At 41.8% G+C, this 22,290-nt stretch overlaps 1 protein-coding gene across 15 annotated transcripts in view; it reads left to right on the top strand.

The window, feature by feature from the left end:
* Nucleotides 1–22,290, top strand: part of TTLL5 (tubulin tyrosine ligase like 5) — a 283,373-nt gene that overhangs the window by 244,534 nt on the left and 16,549 nt on the right. For 2 of the 15 annotated variants that reach the window (XR_004286140.1, XR_004286138.1), the window contains one exon: nt 21,894–22,045. The exons of 9 other annotated variants lie outside the window; for them this stretch is intronic. Coding sequence is in view for 4 of the 6 variants with exons in the window: in XM_032344872.1 (XP_032200763.1) it covers nt 11,992–12,065 (74 nt within the window). In the remaining 2 variants the exon portion in view is untranslated. Of the gene's footprint in view, nt 1–1,494; nt 1,502–2,368; nt 2,375–8,209; nt 8,904–11,991; nt 13,402–14,671; nt 14,683–21,893; nt 22,046–22,290 lie in introns of those variants that run through there. 4 more of the 15 variants (XM_032344876.1, XM_032344874.1, XM_032344877.1 and 1 more) reach the window with 3 other exon arrangements.

The raw sequence follows: 22,290 nt of genomic DNA, 5'->3' as shown, positions 1-22,290 counted from the left end.
TGTTGGGACACGTGGGTGGCTCAGTCAGTTAAGGGCTGCCTTTGGCTCAGGTCATGATCCCGAGGTCTTGGGATCGAGTTCCACATCGGGCTCCTTTCTCAAAGGGGAGCCTGCTTCTTTCTCTGCCTCTGCCTGCCACTCTGCCTACTTGTGCGCACGCTCTCTCTTGCTCTCTCTCTCTCTCTCTAACAAATAAATAAATCTTTTTTAAAAAAATTTTTAAAAAATAATAAACTTATGTGTTACAAAGCAGAATTCAGTATAAAGATGTTCTACTTTAGACCACATCCAAGGATCTCACTTTAAGGGAACAAAGTCAAAATGAGGTTTAGTTTATTTGGAAAACGTCCTCCGTCAGCTTTTGTGCCTCTACACCAGCTGATCGGAGGGAGCTCTTTGACCTTATAACACAGATTAGGTTTTGTTTTTGGATACTCAGATTTTTTTTTAATTCTTTTTTGATTTCTTCATGAATTTTTTGGGATTCTCCTAAGTTGTCTGCTACCTGACACTGGACACCATACTCGAGTTGTAGAAATCCACCTAGTGTTATGTGTAATGTAAGATGTACCCTTATGCTTCTGAAGTCGTGTGTTCTGATTTACTTTTAGCATACTGTGCTCTCCAAAACAAAAGTCCTTTCAACCCTTACCTCCTACCTTCCCTACCTAGTCTTGCTTCAAGTTCAGTGCCATCATATGGCGTTTTCTAAAAACTTAAAAAAATAGAATTACCATATCATTCAGAAATTCCTCTTCTAGATATATAACCATAAAAACTGGGAGCAGAGTCTTGAATAGATGTTTGTACACTCATGTCCATAGCAGCTTTATTCACAGTAGCCTAAAGGTGGAAGCAACCCACGTGTCCATCAATGGACAAATGGATAGACAAGATGTGGTATGTACATACAATGCAATAGTATTCAGCCTTTAAAAAGAAAGAAAATTCTGATACACGTTACATCATGGACGAACCGAGAGGATTTATGGTAACTGAAATGAGCCAATCACAAGAAGACAAATAGTATATAACTCTACTTATTTGAGATAGTTAGAGCAGTCAGATTCAGAGGCAGAAAGCAAAAGGGTTGTACCAGATCTGACCAGATGGGAGAATGGGGGGTTATTTTTCAATGGATACAGAGTTTTAGTTTTGGTTGCTGTTGTTGTTTTGTCTTTAAGTAAGCTCCATGTGGGGCTTGAATTCAGGACCCTGAGATCAAGACCTGAGCTGAGATCAAGTCAGACACTTAACCAACTGAGCCACCCAGGTGCCCCCAGAATTTCAGTTTTTTAAGATGAAAAAAGTTCTGCAGATAGATGGCGCTGATGTGCATAGCGTGAATGTACCTCATGCCATGAACTTCTTCCCTTAAAAGTGGTTAAGCTGGTCATTTTTCCCCTGTCCCCATGTCTGGCGACTGCAAACCTGTTCTCTGTATCTATGAGCTTGTTTGGGTTTGTTTGTTTGTTTGTTTGTTTGTTTTCTTAGATCCCACGTGTAAGGGAGATCATGATATATGCCTTTTTCTGTCTGAATTATTTTACCTTAGCATAATGCCCTCACGGTCTGTCCATGTTGACACAAATGAGAAGATTTCATTCTTTTTTATGGCTGGATAATACTCTATTGTGTATATATATAACATTTTCTTTATTTGTTCATTCCACTAACGGACACTTAGATTGTTTCTACATTTCGGCTCTTGTAAACAATGCAACAAACAGAGGGTCAACATGCAGTGAATTCGTGGTTTTGTTTTCTTTGCCCAGAATACCCAGAAGTGGAATGCTGGAGCATATGAAAGTTATATTTTTAGTATTTTGAGGAACCTTCGTAGTGTTTTGCATAGTGACCATACCAGTCTACGTCTCCGCCAACAGAGCAACACTTGTTATTTCTTGTCTTTTTGATACTAGCCATTCTAACAGGTACGAGGTGATATCTCCATGTGATTTTAATTGTATTTCCCTGATGATTAGAAATGTTGAGCACCTTTACCTCTACTTGTTGGCCATTTGTATGTCCTCTTTGGAAAAATGTCTGTTGGGTTCTTCTGCCATTTTTGTTTTAAGTAGGCTCCATGTCCAGTGTGGAGCCCAGTGCGGGGCTTGAACTCATGACCCTGAGATCAAGAGCTAAGCTGAGATCAAGAGTCAGATGCTTGACTGAGCAACTCAGGTGCCCGTCTTCTGCCATTTTTAATTAGATTGTTTTTATTACTGAGTTATATGAGTACTTTATATATTTTGGTTAATAACCCTATATCAGATATATAATTTACAAATATTTTCTCCCATTTGGCAGGTTGCCTTTTCATTTTATTGTTCTCTTTACTGTACAAAAGCTTTTGGGTTTGATGCAGTCACACGTGTTTATTTTTGCTTTTGTTGCCTTTTTTTTTATGTCAAATCCAAAAAAAATCAATCACCAAGACCCATGTTAAGGAACTTACCACCTATGTTTTCTTCTAGGAGTTTTTTGGTTTTAGGTCTTACTTTAAAGTCTTTAATCCATTTTTGAGTTAATTTTTGTGTCTAGTGGAGATAGGGATCCAATTTCATTCTTTTATATGTAGCTGTCCAGTTTTTCCAACACCATTTATTGGAGACTGTCCTTTCCCCATTGTATATTCTTGGCTCCTTTGTCCTAGACTACTTGACCACATATGCCTGGGTTTGTTTGAGTTCTTTCTTCTGTTCTATTGGTCAGTATGTCTGTTTTTATGCCAATACAAGATGTCATACTGTTTTGATTACAATAAGCTTTGTAATATGATTTGAAATCAGGAAGCATAGTTCCTCCAGCTTGGTTCTTTGTCAAGATAGCATTGGCTCTTTGGGGTCTCTTGTGGTTCCATACGAATTTTAGGATTGTTTGTTTTATTTCTGTGAAAAATGCCATTGGAATTTTGATAAAGATTATACTGAATCTGTAGATTGCCTTGTGTAGTATTGACATCTTAACAGTATTAATTGTTCCAATCCATGAGCATGGATTATTTTCCATTTATTTATGTCTTCTTCATTTTCTTTCATCAATGTCTTACAGTGTTCAGTGTATAACTCTTTCACCTCCTTGGTTAAATTTATTCTAGATAATTTATTCTCTTTGATATGATTGTAAATGCAATTAAATTTCTCTTCATGATGGTTTGTTGTTACTGTATAGAAATGTAACAGATTTTTGTATATTGATTTCTGTATCCTGAAACTTTACTGAGTTTGTTTATTAGTTTTAACAGTTTTCTGGTGGAGTCCTTGAGGTTCTTTCTGTATAATATCATGTCATCTACTAATAGAGACAGTTTTACTTCTTTTCTAATTTGGATGCCTTTTATTTCTTGTGTATGGGTCTCACTAGGACTTCTAATACCTTGTTGAATACAAGTGGGAAGGGTGGGCATCCTTGTTTTGTTCTTGATCTTAGAGGACAAGCAGTCAGCTCTTTACAATTAAGTAGGATGACAGCTATGGGCTTTTCATATATGGCCTTTATTGTGTTAAGATATGGTCCCTCTTTACCCACTTTGTTGAGTTTTTATCATAAATGTATGGTGAATTTTTTCAAATGCTTTTTAATGCATCAGTTGAGATAATCACATAATTTAATGTTTATCCTTCATTTTGTTAGTATGGTGTGTCTCATTGATTGATTTGCATATATTGCTCCATTGGTGCGTGTGTGGAATAAATCCCACCTGATCATGGTATGATCCTTTTATTGCATCGCTGGATTCAGTTCTCTACTATTTTGTTCAGGATTTTGCATCTACATTTATCAGAGATATTGGTCCGAAGTTTTCTTGTGGTAGCCTTGTCTGATTTTGGTGTCCAGGTAAGATTGGCCTTGTAAAATGACTTTGAAAGTGTATAGAAGAGGAGGGAACTCTTCTGCATTTTGGAAGAGTTTGGGAAAGATTGGTATTAATTCCTTAAATATTTGGTAGACTTCACCAGTGAAGCTGCCTAGTCTTGGCCTTCTATTACGTTGGAAGGTTTTTGGTCACTGACTCAATCTCATTTGTGTTATGTGTGTTTTACCACAATTTTAAAAAGACTAATGATTATATATGTAATATGCCTAGTAAAGTGTTTGGCACATGATAGGTACTCAGTAAATGGTAGGTCTTACTATCAGAATTCAAAGCACATGCTATCATTAGTTCCCATTATGATCTTTGAGGTCATGTTATTGTTAAACAATGTCAAAAGTTAGGTTCCCTAGAAAGTAAACTCTAAGATGGCAATTAGTGTGCAAGAGGTTTATAGTTTGCAAGAGGTTTATTAATGGATCAATTCCTATAGAAGGGAAGGGAAAGGGAATGGGACCAGGCAGCGGGAGAAGTTGGGCTGTGGCACAGTGACAAGGGTGGTCTCAGTTGGTGCCACAGGGAGCGTAAAGCCAGCCTTGGGAGCTGTAAGTTGTGATAAGGTAGCTGGGATGCCACTTTTGTACGTACTTTATGTTGATCTGTCATTAGATACGGGCTGCCTGGGAAGAAGACGTGCCCTTGAGAACTAAAACTCATGTTTCCGTGGCTCCTCATCCTTTCCGACTTATCTCCAGTCTTCTGTATTAATGAGTAAAATTTCCGTGCTGTCAGTCATCTCAGTGAGGGAGGAATCAGGGAATTTTTAGCTGTGGCCACAGTAGTGCTTTTCCAACCATCCGTACTAGAGCTCTAGTTATTTTCCTTTCCAGGCTTACGTGGACTGGTACTTTTGTAAAATACATTAAAAATAAATTACTAGAGAAACTAAATAAGAAAAGAAGACATCTAACGCATGAGCTCAAATTCATTATTACTAGATTCACCAGGCATAAAATTGCTGGCTATTTTCGATAATGGACTTTAACTGCCTACCTTCGAATTCTAAATTTTTCTCAGATGGGTACCAATCCAGGGCTCCACTCTAAATAGTCCTGGGTTGTAGGACTCCTGCAAAGCATTGTTGGAGTCTTTCCCAGCCGACACTGGCCAAATACACATTGGGTTAAGTGAATGTTGTGCTCAACCTCGAGACCTTTGCTGTTGTGGGGGAATCCATAGTTCTCTTCAGGTCTGCCCTAAATCCAGGAATATCGTGAACACCACAGGTTCTGGGTGTAAATAGTCCTAAGGCCATTCCTCACTCACGTTTTCATCTGCTTCCTCCAAGAATCCATTACATAAATGAGAAAAGAGATGGAGTCTGTAAGGATCTAATGGACGAAAGGGGCAAAGACCATGTTCTCATTTTGTTGACCATCGGGCAGCTCATGTTCCTGACACTAGGATAACTCCTCTGTTAGCATCATCCTCTCAGGACATTTGGTGTCGTGATAGGGAGATCAGAGAACAGGGAAAGGAGGTCTGCCAAGTAGAGTATAACCTTCAGGAAAGAGGAACTGGTAAAAACAAAGGGGTCTTGATATAGTCAAAGAATTTATCAAGCTCTATCATCTAATTCAGGGAATTTAGCCTAAGCCCATGGTTGTAGCTTTGGTTGATCTGTGAATCCCCTGCCTTTGTGCCTTTATTCAAGAGAGTACTCAGAGTGACCCCAAAACTAAGCATGACTTAAGTGTCTAGTTTGAAACATGGATTCAGTTTCCCTACTGGCAAGTAGTCAAGCTCCAGTCACCAGACATTCTCATTTGGACCTATGCTACTAGCTCACCCCATCAACCCTCAAGCCATCCCTACTCTCTTTCCATTCTCCACATCACTGTGCGCTGAGCTTCTCAGAATGCAAACTGTTTCTGACACACACACACACACACCACCTAAAGCCCTTCAGAAAAGCTGACCATTACCCTTAAGATGAAGGTAAACCTAGGTAAGAGGTCTCACGCGGCATGCCTACCTTTCATCCCAACGTCACATTGCCTTGCCTCCAGGCGTTCTCCACACTAGCCGTCCTGGCCGTCTCTGAGCTCCCCACACCACCCCGGCTCCACAGAGCTTCCGCAGATGCTGTTTCACCCCTCGTGCTCTTCTCCCATCCTCGGGCGCATTTGCTTCTCTGGCCTCTCTGACAGGACATGTCCCCATTACAGAGTCCTGGGTAGCGCTCCTTTGGAGCATTTGTTAAAGTCCCTTGCGATTTTCCTGTAGTGTCTGTCTTCCTCACTAGACTGTGGCAGCGTTCCCTTCGTACGCCGCCAGTAGAGCAGAAAACCTGGTGTCAGGCAGGCCCGCAATAGGTATTTATGGATGAATGAGTTGGCCATTCTCTTCCTCACTGAGAGAAAACAAAGGGGCAGAGACGAGGAAACAGCTTCAGTGCACGTAACTGATGGGCGGGGAAGCTGGGTTTGAATCCGGATTTGACTTCAGAGCCCTTGCTCTTTACCGGTATAATAACAGCGACAGTGGTCCGCCATTTTCTCAAGCGCTTGTCATGTGCCAGCGGCTGTGATAAGCATTGTGGTGCTGTCACAGTTCATCTTCTCAACCCTATGGAAGAAGGAGGCTTTGTTCTCTAGTTTGCATATGAGCAAACGGAGGCTGAGGGAAGTGAGGTACCTTGTTCGAGCCACACAGTCAATGGCAGAGCTGAAATCCAAAGCCAGACAGCCCTATTTCAAGAACTTGTGGAGCTGCCTAGTCATATCAGAACGCTAGGCCTGTCAGGATGATTTCATGTTTCCATCTTGGAGCTGGGTGGCTGGTAGCCCCACTCTCCAGTCTGGGAATCTCTCTGAAGTGTCCAGTGGTTATCTCCAGTCACTCAAGGGAATTCCTGGTAGTGTGGAGACATCTACAGGCGAGGTGGGCTTGCCTTTCCTCCAGCCACTTCATGTTCCCTCTTTGGGTGGAGCCAGACAGGGGAAGGGAGAGGATAAGGATCAAGATGGGCTTGTGCCTCTGCTCCCACGGATGGGAGGGCTGGGGAAGGTGCTAAGCTTGCCCACACTCCCTGCCACACCTCTGGAGGGGCAGCAGTTCTGCCTGGCAGAGGGAGCTTGGATGGGAATGGAGCAAGGAAGCTGTGCAGCAGGAGGGGGTGAAGGTGGGAGGGTTGGGGGGAAAGAGAGGGGACAGAAGAGCTTTCTCTTCAGGTAACAGAAACTCAGCACATCAATGGCTTATATAAGTGAAGAATTTATTTTTCTTCCATGTCAAGAAGTTCAGAGACAGCTAGCACAGCTCCTCTGAGACGTAATGGAGGAGCCAGGCTCCTCTCTTCTGCTCAACCAACCCTAAAGCATTGGCTTTCTTTCTTTTTTTTTTTTTTTTGGTCACAGGGTGGTTCCTGTTCCTACTGGCATTGTGTCCATGTTCCAGGCAAGAAGAGGGGTTGGGAGGAAGGGCAAAAGACAGGTTCCGGCTAAATTGGCCCACTTTTTTTTTTTTTAAGATTTTATTTATTTATTTGACAGACAGAGATCACAAGTAGGCAGAGAGGCAGGCAGAGAGGAGGGGGAAGCAGGCTCCCTGCTGAGCAGAGAGCCTGATATGGGGCTGGATCCCAGGACCCTGGGATCATGACCAGAGCTGAAGGCAGAGGCTTTAACCCACTGAGCCACCCAGGTGCCCCTAAATTGGCCCACTTTTTTAAAAAGCTTCCTTGGAAGCCCAGCAGTTCCAACTAATCCATCACTGGCTGACCCTGGACCCCAGGCCCACTTCTCCTAGCAGCAAACGAGTGTTTTGGCTGCGCACACTGCCTCTCTCAGATTCTCCGAGAATTTCTTATTGAGGCATAAGGGGAGAACAGATGTGAAGAAACATCCATTAGTTTCTGTCACAACACGTTTTCTTTCCATAGTCTCCTCCCCTGCTGGATGGAATTCATCACCTTTCTCCAGCCCTTCTCCACCAGCTTCTTGTCTCTGCCGAGAAGAACACCATTCCTTAACCTAAGACTTGCTCTTAGTATGTGGGGGCTTGAAAGTACCTGATACCTGGAGGTTTCAGGAACACAAGAGAGTCCCCATCTTCTTAGAAGAAAGGTCATTACAATGGGGTAAAAATGAGGCATAAAGAAAAAAAAAAAAGGAACCCTATGAATTCATTTCTTAATTAAAATGATAAATTTTCTCTAAACACAGTATAAATTGACAGTATAGCACATTCATTTACGTGAACTAGTCATTATTTGCTCTTGATTTTTCTGTAGCAGAATGATTATGTATTCTCAAATTATGCAGGTTAACCTTGTTGTAAGTTTAACTTTATTCAACACTAAATTCTTTTCATGTGTGTTGTCTTCCTAAGGTTTTGCTCACAGTACAGCTACTTCAGAAACTGAAAGAGGTTATTAACGACCCCTGTTGCATTTAAAGAAATGCTTCTTGTGCTTCAGGTCTTTGCCTTGATTCTCCAAAAAGAATACAGCTGGATCCTGGTAATAATGAGTCAGAGAATTTTAAACAGGACTTAAAGCTAACAATAAGTACAAAGCTATAAATACGAATAAAGTAATCAAGACAGTGTGGCATAGGACAGATCAATGGACTGGCACTGAGAGTCCAGAAATAAATGCATCTGTGTATGGCCAGTTGCTTTTCCACAAAGGTGCCAAGAAGAAACAATGGTCTTTTCAACTTAGGGTTGAAGAGACTGGTGGTACTGGAACAATTGGCTGTCCATATACAAAAGAACGAAGTGTGATTCCTTCCTCATACCATACACAGAATTAACTCAAAATTGATAAAAGATCCAATGTAAGGGTTAAAACTAAAATTCCTAGAGGAAACATAGAAGTAAATCTTCGTGTCCTTGGGTTAGGTAACAGTTTCTTAGATATGACATCAAAAAGCACAAGCAACAAAAATTAAACGGGTGTTAGACTTCATCAAAATTCAAAAATCATGTCCTTCAAAAAGTGCCACCAAGGCATCACAATTCCAGACTTCAAGTTCTATTACAAAACTGTCATCATCAAAACAGTATGGTACTGGCACAAAAACAGACACATATATCAATGGAACAGAGTAGAGAACCCAGAAAAGGACCTTCAACTCTATGGTCAACCAATCTTCAACAAAGCAGGGAAGAATATCCAATGGACAAAAAACAGTCTCTTCAACACATGGTGTCAGGAAAATTGGACAGCCACATGCAGAAGGAGACTGGACCATTTTCTTACACCACACACAAAAATAAAATGGATGAAAGACTTCAGTGTGAGACAGGAGTCCATCAGAATCCTAGAGGAGAACGCAGATAGCAACCTCTTTGACCTTGGCTGCAGTGATTTCTTGCTAGACATGCCTCCAAAGATAAGGCAAACAAAGGTAAAAATGAACTATTGGGACTTGGTCAAAATAAAAAGCTTTTGCACAGCAAAGGAAACAATTGACAAAACCAGAAGACAACCAACAGAATGGGAGAAGATAACTTGCAAACGACATATTAGATAAAGGGCTAGTATACAAAATCTATAAAGAACTTACCAAACTCAACACCCAAAGAACAAATAATCCAGTCAATAATGGGCAGAAGACATGAACAGACATTGCTCCTGTATGACAAGAAGACATTTGAATGGCCAACAGACACACGAAAAAATGTTCAGCATCGCTCGGCATCAGGAAATACAAATCAAAACCACAGTGAGATACCACCTCACACCGTCAGAATGGCTAAAATTAACAAGTCAGGAAACAGCAGATGTTGGCAAGGATGTGGAGAAAGGGGAACCCTTTTATACTGTTGGTGAGAATGCCAGCTGGTGCAGCCACTCTGGAAAATGCTATGGATGTTCTTCAACAAGTTGAAAATAGAGCTACCTTATGACCCAGCAATCGTGCTACTAGGGATTTACCCCAAAGATAAAAAATGTAGTGATTCAAAAGGGCGTGTGCACCCCAATGTTTATAGCAGCAGTGTCCACAAGAGCCAAACTATGGAAAGAGCCCAGATGTCCACTGACAGATGAATGGATAAAGATCTGGTATATATATATATATATATATATACACACAATGGAACACTACTCGGCCATCAACAACAAAAAGAAATCTTAGCATTTGCAATGACATGGATGGAGGGTGTTATGCTAGGCGAAAACGTCAGTCAGAGAAAGACAATTATCATGTGATTTCACTCATATGTGGAATTTAAGAAACGAAACAGGACCATAGGGGAAGGGAGGGAAAAATAAAACAAGACCAAATCAGAGAAGGAGACAAACCATAAGAGACTCTTAATCATAGGAAACAAACTGAGGGTTGCTGGAGCGGAAGGGGGGATGGAGTAACTGGGTGATGGGCATAAAGAGGGCACTTGACATAATGAGCACTCAGTGTCCTATGAGATGATGAATCACCGAACTCTACCTCTGACACTGAGAATACACCATCTGTTAATTAATTGAATTTAAATAAAACAAAATTTAAAAAAATAAATTTTATAAAAAGGTGCCATCAAGAAAGTGAAAGACAGCCCATAGAACAAAAGAGAATATTTGCAAATTATGTATCTGGCAAGGGACTTAACTACAGAATATATACATATCTCATACAGTTCATATAAAAAGAGAACCCTATTTAAAAAATGCACAAAGCATTTGGACATTCCTCCAAAGAAGATATACAAATGGACCATAAGCAACTGAAAAGCTGCATCATTAGGCATCAGGGAAACTCAAATAAGAACCCCAACGAAATGCCACTTCACACCCACTAGATGGCTGCAATCAAGACAGATAACCAATAAGTGTCCTTGAGCATACAGACAGTGGAACTCTCATGCCTTGCTGGTGGGAATGTAAGATGGTGCGACAGCTTTGGCAGAAGAGTCTGGCAGTGTCTCAAACAGTAACATAGAGTTACCCTAGGGCCCAGCATTTGACTCCTAAATGTGTGTCTAGGAGAAACGAAAACACTGTCTACCTGAAAACTGTACATGGGGCACCTGACTGGCTCCATCAGTAGAGTGTGTGACTCTTGATCTCAGGGTAATGAGTTCAAGCCCCACATTGGCTATGGAGCCTACTTTAAAAATAAATAAATAAATAAATAAATAAACAAACAAACAAAACCTTCTCCCTCTCCCTGCCCTCCCCAGCCCCTGCTCTTGTCCCCAACTTGTGCTCTCTCTTGCGCTCTCTCAAATAAATAAATAAAATCTTAAAAACTGCATGTGAATATTCATAGCAGCATTCCTCATTAGCCAGAACAGGGAAGCAACGTGAACGTCTATCAGATAATGAATGGTTAAACACACTGTGGTATATCCATTCAACAAATACTGTTCAGCTGTCAAAAAGAATGAAATACTGATACAGACTACACTATGGATGGACCTTGGAGATGTAAAGCCACTACATACTGAATAAATCTATTCACGTGAAATGTCCAGAATAGGCAAATCATCTACAGGAAGTAGATCAGTGGTTGCCTAGGACTAGGTGAGGAGAAGGGAGTTTGGGGAGCGGCTGCCGAGAGGCACAGAGGTTTCCTTTTGGGGGCAGTGACAATGTTCTAAAGTTAGGTTGTGGTGATAGAAGACCACTGAGCTATACATTTGAAATGGGTGAATTTTATTAGCATGTGAAATAGATCTTAAATCTTTAAAAAAGTGTAATAGTAAAAAGTAAAAAGACAAAAAAAGCCTTCAGTGTAAGCAAGTTGTATACTTCTCAGAGAGCCAGGTTTTTTAGTAAGTACTTATTTAGTGCCTCCGGTTCATGAAGTCAGCAAACATTTGTCCCCTTTGTACGGGGTGTGCTGTAAGGTCGTGAGCAGGGAGAGGCCTGCGCCCCGCTCTGGCCCTGGTCTTTGACGTTCCCAAGTAAGGTGGTGTGCCTCGGGGACAGCAGCTGTGCCTGGGCCTGGCCTCTTTTGCTTTTTTCCCATTTGGAAAGGTGTCAGGCTCCAGAGCATTTTTGGGGCTTTAGTCAGCACAGAGCAAGGAGGACCTTAACTCTAGTTTGGGAGCCTTAAGCTTCCCCTCGTGCTCCAAATCCAAAACAGAGCAGCTGAGAATGGGGCTAGCCGTGCCGCCAATTGCTTCTGTCCCATTGTTAATCCCCCTAATTCTGCCATCCACAGGCACCGCTCGCATCACACTGTCATGTTGCCCGCCTGTGATAGGGGCGAACAAGTGGCTTGGCTTTGAAAGGTGATTCTTCGAGACACCTCGAGTGACCCAGCTCCTGGCGTGCCGGGAAGCTCTTGACGTTCATCGCCCTGGGGCACCAGAGCTCTCTGGCGGAGCACACTTGCCAGCCAAGCCTGGCCTGAAGAGAAAGTCACCTCTGCTGACACCCCCAAGATCCTGGCCTAGCGGGCAGGCTCGCCAGGGAGAGCATTTCACTGCTAGGTGCAGACCGTGAGAAACCTCCCGTGCTTTTTGGCTCTTAGAGAAGCAATCACGCTCTGGCATGTGGATTATCAAATCCCTTGGAAGCATGGCACAGCTGGCTTGGTGGTAATTATGTATATTGTACATCGGATTTTTGCTTCGCTCTGTCATTACCTGGTCAGGACATTACAACTTATTTAAAATTTCATCCATCTTGGGACACCTGGCTGACTCACTCAGTAGCGCGTGCCACTCTTGTTCTCGGGCTTGTGAGTTCGAGCCCCACATTGGGTGTGGAGTTCACTTTAAAAAATCTTAAAAATCTTTAAAAAATAAAAGTAATAAAATTTCATCTATTTCTCTCAGAAACCGTGGATTTTATGCCCCCCCAAAATGAGTCCCTTTTCATTCGATATGTACTTTTTTCACAGAGCCCTAGAACTAACTCATTCTAATTTCTCTCTGTTCCCAAAATGATGAGTTTATCCATGTACTGACATGTTGGTTATATTTGCGAAAGGATACCTCCTGATGGCGTGTGGACCGAGAAATGCAGCTGGAAACTGGGGGGTAACAGCGCGTGGTAGCGTGTGACTTACTGTCATGTGTGTCTCTCTAATCCCCACTCCCCCTGTGCTCCTGGCGCTTACAGAGCCTAAGGAAAGCCTCGTCTCCCTCCTGGGCTCTCCCCTCTCCCTGCAGGAAGGGGAGTAGCAGGAAATGGAATCTGCCCGGGTCATGGGATTTTTGAAAGAAACAAAGCATGATCTGATGAGGAGCAGGTTAATCCTACGATTTCATTTCCCTTTCAGAGAGGGCGGGGGCTGGATTGTGAGATGAAGTATTTGGTTTCACATCTGTTCCAGGAATTATCCTCGGCATAAATCCATTTTTCTTTTAAGCATCCTAAAGCATCCCGGGGAGCTTCTCCTCCCATGCACCCTCCCCACCCCCACAGCCCATTTCATGGCCACAGAGCAGCTGACAGACCCCTGGAGAGATCTTGTCATTGTTGTGGGAGGAATCTCTTAAGTCCCAGAGGTGCAAATTTCTGTGGGCCAGTACTATCAGTTTTGGGTCTGCGCTCCATGAACAGTTTCAAATAAAAAGGAAGTAGCATACCAGCAGTGCGGTATAATGGAAAAAGGAGCAATTTTTTTTTTTAAAGATTTTATTTATTTATTTGACAGAGATCACAAGTAGGCAGAGAGGCAGGCAGTTGGAGGGCGGGGGAACAGGCTCCCTGCTGAGCAGAGAGCCTGATGCAGGTTCAATGCAGGGCTCCATGCAGGGCTCCATCCCAGGACCTGAGCCGAAGGCAGAGGCTTTAACCCACTGAGCCACCCAGGTGCCCCAAAAGGAGCAATTTAAAAATCAGAGGAACTGACTGTCATCTTAGCTTTGCTGCTAACTATTTGTATGATCTTGGGCAAGTCACCAAACCTCACTGGGGTCAGGACCCTCATCTGCAAAATTACAGCAGTGTTTTCCGGGGTGTTCTGCAAAATGCAAGTCTTCGAAGTCATATAAATTTGAGAAATTCCATTTATGCTATGCCATTTTTTAAGGATATATATATATATATATTTATATTTCTACATCTGAGGAGTCTTTCAATAAAGAAACTTGTTTCTCACCCAGCGTTTCTTGAATTTATCTAACACTAGGACCCTTGGTCCTATAATGCTGATTAACATCTTGACACTTTGAGAAATGAAGTAGAGATCTGTCATCTGTCACGTGCCTGGTGTGTTTGCCAGCCTCAGTTGAAACTAACTTTTTTTTTTTTCTTTAAGATTTTATTTATTTATTTGACAGGGAGAGACACAGTGAGAGCGGGGAACACAAGCAGGGGGAGTGGGAGAGGGAGAGGCGGGCTTGCAGCCAATCAGGGAGCCTGATGCGGGCTTGATCCCAAGACCCGGGCATCATGACCTGAGCTGAAGGCAGACACTTAACGACTGAACCACCCAGGCGCCCCAAAACTCACTTTTCAACTTCCAAATCTCATTCCTGGGGGAAAGAAACATAGTTTCACATACGGCAAGGTGACTTCTAGTTTTAAAAACTGCACTTAAGAGCCAAAGCAGTTATTCAGACCAACACAGGCTTTTGACTAGAGTTTTTAAAAAGTTGTGTGGATCTTCTCTTTTCAACTTCCACCTTTCAGACGGTCAGCGTGTTCGTACGGGCTTTGGGGGTATGGTAGGAATTTTCTACTATTAGGTTCTCATAAGGAATAACTGAATAAATCACAAGATCCCTACTCTGAATTCAGAAACTAAAGCATATATACTAGGAAAAATGGAATTCCAGATTTTATAGAGTGAGACAAAGAATGATTACAAATTTATATTTTGAGAAATATTAATTAAATATCTACTGAGAAAATGCAGAGAGAACAGGGACTCACAGCAGTAAAAGAAGTAAAACATGAAAGAAAACTCAAGAAACAACTGGATCAGGGGTCGCATGGGAGGTTTAGGAGGGGAAAAGAATGTGAAAATAGGATCAGGCAAAGACGTACTTTTAGTACCTTGAAAAGTAGCAGTCGCTGATAGAAATATTGAGGCTGAATATTGAGACTGAAATTAAGTTCTGGCTAAGAGCAATTTTAGCCAGACAATCCTAGCCTTAGTTAGAAAAAAATAAGTATGGCTAATAATATATCTTATAAGGAATAAGAAGAATGGTTTAGGGACGCCTGGGTGGCTCAGTTGGTTGGGCAGCTGCCTTCGGCTCAGGTCATGATCCCAGCGTCCTGGGATCGGGTCCCACATCGGGCTCCTTGCTCAGCGGGGAGCCTGCTTCTCCCTCTGCCTCTGCCTGCCATTCTGTCTGCCTGTGCTCTCTCTCTCTGATAAATAAATAAAATCTTTAAAAAAAAAAAAAAAAAAAAAAAAGAAGAAGAATGGTTTACTTTATCACTCAGTTCAGGGAAATACCACCCACATATTTAAAGTGTCAGTCTTTACTGATACTGAGTTTTTGGTAATGTTGACTTTTTCCTTTCTCACCTTACTCTCTTTTGTAAAGCTTTTCATCCTTTGCTTGCTTGTGAATTTTCATTCTCTGGAATCCTGTCTTTGGTACTGTCCCATAGTTCCAGCTGACATCTATATTTGAGCTGCACTAATTTCAGACCTGTACCTTCTGCCAGGGCTGTCACCTATGACTTCTCAGATTGGTTATGCACTTCACAGTTCTGGGGGTCCTGGATTAGAGACCAAAAAAACTTGTATGCCGCAGCCCTGCCCCAGCCCAGACTCCTCTCGGGATCTGTATGTCTCGGCTGCCTGTAGACATCTCTCCTAAGTGTCTCACAGTCCTCTCAAACCCAACACATCCCAAGCTCAACTCACCATCTTCTCAGACACACCTCTCCTGCTGTCCCTCCCTGCTCACCTTCATCAAAGGTGAAACCAGAAACCTTAAGAATCTTTCTAGCTGGTCTCCTCACCCCACATATCCTGTTCGTTATCACTTATTCTATTTCTCACCTTAAACCTCTCAGATCTTGTGTCCGGTCTCCCTCATTGCCACTGCCTCGGTCCAGAGTCAGCTGCAAACTATGGGACAGTCCCAAAGACAGGATTCCGGAGTCCAAGACAAAGACAGAGTCAAAGTCAAAGACAAACTGTAGTCAGCTGACCATAGTTCCAGCTCAGTTCAGACATGTAACACTTTTGTTTGAATTACTACCATGTTTTCCACATGGGTATCTTCACCCTCGGGCTCATCCTGCGTTGTCCTCCACGCTGCTCGTCAAGTGATCTGTTAACAACAGTTAAATTATGAGCACTTGCCCCCACTAAAAGTCTTCAAAAGCTCCCTTCTAAGTGCAGTGGGTAACCAAAGGCCTTCATGGTCTTCTCTCTTCTGTACTGTGTATTTTCTACCACTCCCCCAGCAGGAACCTTGACATTCCAGTCTTTCTAGGCCACTTGCCACATTGTCTCAAACTCCCGTACTGTTGTAGGCACTGTTTCTTCATTCAGGGAAATCGGGTCTCTTTTTGGCTGACTCTGGCCCCTGCTTCCACCTCCAGATCTTGTCATCATTTCCAGAACTTTTCACTGACCACCGTGCCCACTTCCATCTCTTACCATCAACTCCTGTAGCATCCTTTGCCTCCCTCTGTCATAGAATTTGCTAAAATATTTTATTTGACTTGTTGGCCTCTTCCACTAGATTTATAAACGCCCGGGGGGATCAGGAATTGATGTCACTTGCCAAGTCTGTCTCTGGACAGTGTTAAGATCAAGTGTGTATATCCTGTAAATTATGGGATTTTTTTAGTAACTATTTCTATACTTTCTGCCCATTGGACTTCTCAGAGGAAACCTTAATTCCATGCCATTTTTGCTGTGAACTTTTCCCTGGTGTTCAGGAGCTGTATTCCTTCACCCAGAAATTTATTTGGGGAGGGGAACAAACATATAATCAAATACCTATCTTTGATAAGCTAAAAATGTTAAATCCACTACTTACTAATTGTTAAAAAAGATACAGAAATGTATACATGTATACAGACATCTTCTAGAGTTGACTCAGTAACAAACTAGGGTGAATGGGCCCATATCTTATGAATTGACCATTTTCGGAATATAGTTGTTTGCTTACACCTGCTTTTCATTCATCCCAATCATTCAGCCCTCATCAAAAAGAAAAACATAAAATCAATCATCTTTTAACTAAAATTTATTTCTGTAAAGCAGCATCTTGAGTCCCAGGAGAAAACAGTAATAGACAGATACTCAGTAGGTTTCTGTTCATTGGTGAGCTTGTGCTATCGTGTTGTGTCTAGAGCGCCCCAATGGCATCAGATTCGTCTCCAGTGACCCATCATTGTGGAAATGTATAAAAAACACCTTTTACCGAAAGTACGCCTTTCAGAATCCCTTGTGAGGCCCCAAATCCCGTTTACCAGTGGTAGAGAGTAGAAGCATGTGTTTTTAAACAGTGAATTTTGATAGCCTCACCACCCCTGATACCACTTCCAGTTAAAAACCAATGTTCTCCTTGGCCAGTAAGCCATTAGCAGTCCAGGCAGGGAAGTTAAGTCCTGACTGACTGAACAGAGTGGTGCGGGATGATGAGAAAATGAGACTAGCTTTTGTTTTCTACACCCATCATAACTCACAGCTGTTTTCCTAATGTTGATGGAAAATGATCACTGATGGCCTCATCACCATGAGTAACCTTGTTTGACCCACTGAGAAGAGAGCTCTGGTGACTCATTAAAATACAGTGCATTCTGGAGCACCTGGGTGGCTCAGTGGGTTAAAGCCTCTGCCTTCGGCTCGGGTCATGATCTCAGGGTCCTGGGATCGAGTCCCACATTCAGGCTCTCTGCTCAGCGAGGAGCCTGCTTCCCCTTCTCTCTCTCTCTGCCTGCCCCTCTACCTACTTGTGATCTCTGTCTGTCAAATTAAAAAAAAAAAAAATACAGTGCATTCTGAAATGTGTTAAAATGGCTTTTTTTTTTTTTAAAGATTTATTTATTTTAGGGAGCACATGCAGTGTGGAGAGAGAGAGAACCGTAAGCAGACTTTTCACTGACTGCGGAGTCCAGCGCAGGGCTCGGTCCCATGACTCAGAGATCACGACCCAAACCAAAACCTAGTTTTGCTTAACTGATTGTGCCATCCAGGTGCCCCAAGATGATTATTTTTTTATTAACATATATATTATTTGTTTCAGGGGTACAGGTCTGTGAATCATCAGTCTTACCAAGATGATTATTTTTTAAATAGATAACTTTTCTTAACTGAGTCAGACACTCGTAATAGGTATGTTTAATATTAAAATTAGTTTTGAATCCTCCTGTGTCCGGGGTCTACCATCTGGAAACAGAAGAGGCAATTTTGGAGATGATCCAATACCACATTTAAAAAAACTCTATTACAAAGCTGTCATCATCAAGACAGCATGGTACTGGCACAAAAACAGACACATAGATCAATTGAACAGAATAGAGAGCCCAGAAATAGACCCTCAACTCTATGGTCAACTAATCTTCGACAAAGCAGGAAAGAATGTCCAATGGAAAAAAGACAGCCTCTTCAATAAATGGTGTTGGGAAAATTGGACAGCCACATGCAGAAAAATGAAATTGGACCATTTCCTTACACCACACACGAAAATAGACTCAAAATGGATAAAGGACCTCAATGTGCAAAAGGAATCCATCAAAATCCTTGAGGAGAACACAGGCAGCAACCTCTTCGACCTCAGCCACAGCAACATCTTCCTAGGAACATCGCCAAAGGCAAGGGAAGCAAGGGCAAAAATGAACTATTGGGATTTCATCAAGATCAAAAGCTTTTGCACAGCAAAGGAAACAGTTAACAAAATCAAAAGACAACTGACAGAATGGGAGAAGATATTTGCAAATGACATATCAGATAAAGGACTAGTGTCCAAAATCTATAAAGAACTTAGCAAACTCAACACCCAAAGAACAAATAATTCAATCAAGAAATGGGCAGAGGACATGAACAGACATTTCTGCAAAGAAGACATCCAGACGGCCAACAGACACATGAAAAAGTGCTCCATATCACTCGGCATCAGGGAAATACAAATCAAAACCACAATGAGATATCACCTCACACCAGTCAGAATGGCTAAAATCAACAAGTCAGGAAATGACAGATGCTGGCGAGGATGCGGAGAAAGGGGAACTCTCCTACACTGTTGGTGGGAATGCAAGCTGGTGCAGCCACTCTGGAAAACAGCATGGAGGTTCCTCAAAATGTTGAAAATAGAACTGCCCTATGATCCAGCAATTGCACTACTGGGTATTTACCCTAAAGATACAAACGTAGTGATCCAAAGGGGCACGTGCACCTGAATGTTTATAGCAGCAATGTCCACAATAGCCAAACTATGGAAAGAACCTAGATGTCCATCAACAGATGAATAGATCAAGAAGATTTGGTATATATACACAATGGAATACTATGCAGCCATCAAAGGAAATGAAATCTTGCCATTTGCGACAACATGGATGGAACTAGAGCGTATCATGCTTAGCGAAGTAAGTCAAGCAGAGAAAGACAACTATCATATGATCTCCCTGATATGAGGAAGTGGTGATGCAACATGGGGGCTTAAGTGGGTAGAAGAAGAATCAATGAAACAAGATGGGATTGGGAGGGAGACAAAGCATAAGTGACTCTTAATCTCACAAAACAAACTGAGGGTTGCTGTGGGGAGGGGGGTTGGGAGAAGGGGGTGGGATTATGGACATTGGGGAGGGTATCTGCTTTGGTGAGTGCTGTGAAGTGTGTAAACCTGGTGATTCACAGACCTGTACCCCTGGGGATAAAAATATATGTTTATAAAAATAAAAAATTTAAAATAAAAAAAGTAGATAACTGGAAAAAAAAATACTATAAACCTATTAACAAATTGTAGAAGAAGAAAATTTCACCTTTTAAAACCACCTATGCTAGGGGTGCCTGGGTGGCTCAGTTGGTTAAACATCTGCCTTCAGCTTGGGTCATGATCTTGAAGTCCTGGGATCAAGCCCTACATCAGGCTCCTACCTCAGTGAGGAGTCTGCTTCTGCCTCTCCCCCTGCTTGTGCTTTCTCTGTCTCTCTCAAGTGAATAGATTTTAAAGATTTTTAATCTTTAAAATAAAAAAAAATCTATGCCATAATCACATTTCTATTTGTACAATCCACAAAAAGGAAAGTTCAGACTTAGAGTCTCAAATATTTTCATTTCAAATGAATACACAAATAAAATAAAAAGATGTTTGTACAGATTAAATGATGAAGACTTAATATGAAATAATCCATGTACTTTGCAACCTGGATAATTCTGATTTGGTATAATCTTTGCAAGTCCCAGTGTTGTTGAGACACTAAAATGCAGGATTTATATATATTTTCCCAAGTGTGGGCACACCATCTCTTTGTGTATTAGCTCCCCCCTAAAAATGAGGGAATTGGACAAGATGCTTTCAAACACTCTTTTAGTCTGAGAAAAGGAAAAAACAAAACATCTCTCTAGCTATACTGTAGGAGGTAGACAAATGATAGAGACACGGAGCTTCCAGTCAGCTAGCTGGTTGTAGCCAAGGTAGCCTAGCACCATCAGATAAGGCTGTCGAACAAATGAAATGTATTTTCTACATCTTCTGTACCAGTCAGTTGGCAGTTTTTGATCATTCATGAATTTTCTGGGTCCTAAAACCACTACCAGGATGCGAGGGCTTAATCCCACCTCCCCATCTGTCAGCACTATGGGCCAGACCCTTCCAATTCTAAAAGGCAGTGAGATCTCCTTCCTTCTGATTTACTTTCACAGGCTCCTGGGACATCACTTTTTAAAGGCCTAGTCAACAGATTAGGGAAATCATTCACGTTGAATTTTTACTAGAAAAAAAAAATAATTCACAAATATCCTTTCCTATAAAAATAGAAACGTGACCATTTTGGCTGGGGAGGAGTAGCAGAGAGGGTGGGGCAGAAAACTTCAAAGATTGCTGTGATGTAGATATGCGATGAAATTGATTTTCTAGAGGTTCTATTGAATAATTAGTATCAATACTATTACCAAAGGCATCAGAACTCATTAGAGATAATTGGCCAGGGCTCCTATAGAACCATTGGGGGGAAAGTCTCTATTGACAACAGATTGATTGTTTTTGTTTTTTTAAATGTTTTCATTATCATTTGAAGGAAGAAAGCAGCAAACAGCAAATATATAAGGTGACACAATACAGTAGGAAAAATTCTGGACTCAGGTTCTGTTACCATACCTGCTACTTAGTAACTGTGATCTGAAACAATTAGTTAACTTCCCTAGGCTCAGTTTCACTGTCTATAAAATGGAAATAGCATTCATTTAGAGATGCGTCTTGAATGCCTGAATTTTGCCTGGCTCCTGACTTCGGATAGTTTTCATGTCTTCTTCATGGGGTTGCTGTGAAAACTAGATGGCATATTGCATGTGCAAATGTTGCAGCATTGATGTTTTTCACTATCAGGTGACACCTAGAGCAGTCTTGACCTCTAGTCGTCAAAGACTTATTTTTGGCAAAAAAATAAAAATAAAAAAATTTACAACTGATTCATTTGCAGCAAGGTTTGAAGCAAAGAAAAATTTGACCTTAATCCCAATTAACTATAAATTCAAGTAGCTACAATATTCTTTGCCCAGGTAGTCTAGTTAATACAGGTTTTTCTTTGTTGGTGTGTGAGGTCATTGGTGGTTAGTAGTCATCTAGTACATTGTAAAATGCATAACACATTTTACCCCCAAACTTATGGCTTAAAACAAAAAACATTTGTTATATCACACTTTTTATGGCTCAGGCATCCTAGCTTAACTGCATACCTCTGGCTCAAGGTCTCTTGATGAGGTTGTAAGCAAGCTGTTGGCTGGGAGCTAGGAGCTCATCTGAAGGTTCATCTGGGAAATCTACCTCCAGTTCACTCACATCGTTGTTGGCAGGCCTCTTTCCACTTGGGCCTCTTCATGCTGTTATGGTCTGAAATGTGACTCCCAAATTCATATGTTGAGTCTTAACCCCCATTACCTCAGAATGTGACTGTATTTGGACATAGGGCCTTTGAAATGGTGACTACGTTGAGAGGATGGGCCCTAATCCAACCCGACTGGTGTCCTTATAGGAAGAGGAACATAAAACATACCAGGGAGGCGCCCACACGGTGAAAGACTCTGAGGACACAGGGAAAAGACGGCCATCTGTAAACCAAGGAGGAAGACCTCAGAAGGAGCCAAACCAGCTGACACCTTGATCTTCCAACTGAACGATGAGAAAGTAAATTTCTGTTGTTTAAGCCACCCGTGTGTGGTATTTGCTTGTGGCAGCCCTACCACACTAATATAACTGCCTTACAACATGGCCGCTGCCTTCCCTGGGCAAGCAATCCATGAGAAAGTGAGAAAGCACCCACACAGAAGCCACAATCTTTTTATAACTTGGTCTTGGAAGGGATACCCCGTACTTCAGCTATATTCTCTTTGTCAGAAGTGAGTCAGTAAGTCCAGTCAGTCCCTACTCAG

This window comes from Mustela erminea, chromosome 5 (genome assembly GCF_009829155.1).
Source record: "Mustela erminea isolate mMusErm1 chromosome 5, mMusErm1.Pri, whole genome shotgun sequence".
NCBI classification, from domain to species: domain Eukaryota; kingdom Metazoa; phylum Chordata; class Mammalia; order Carnivora; family Mustelidae; genus Mustela; species Mustela erminea.
This window is presented reverse-complemented; position numbering and strand designations above follow the sequence as displayed.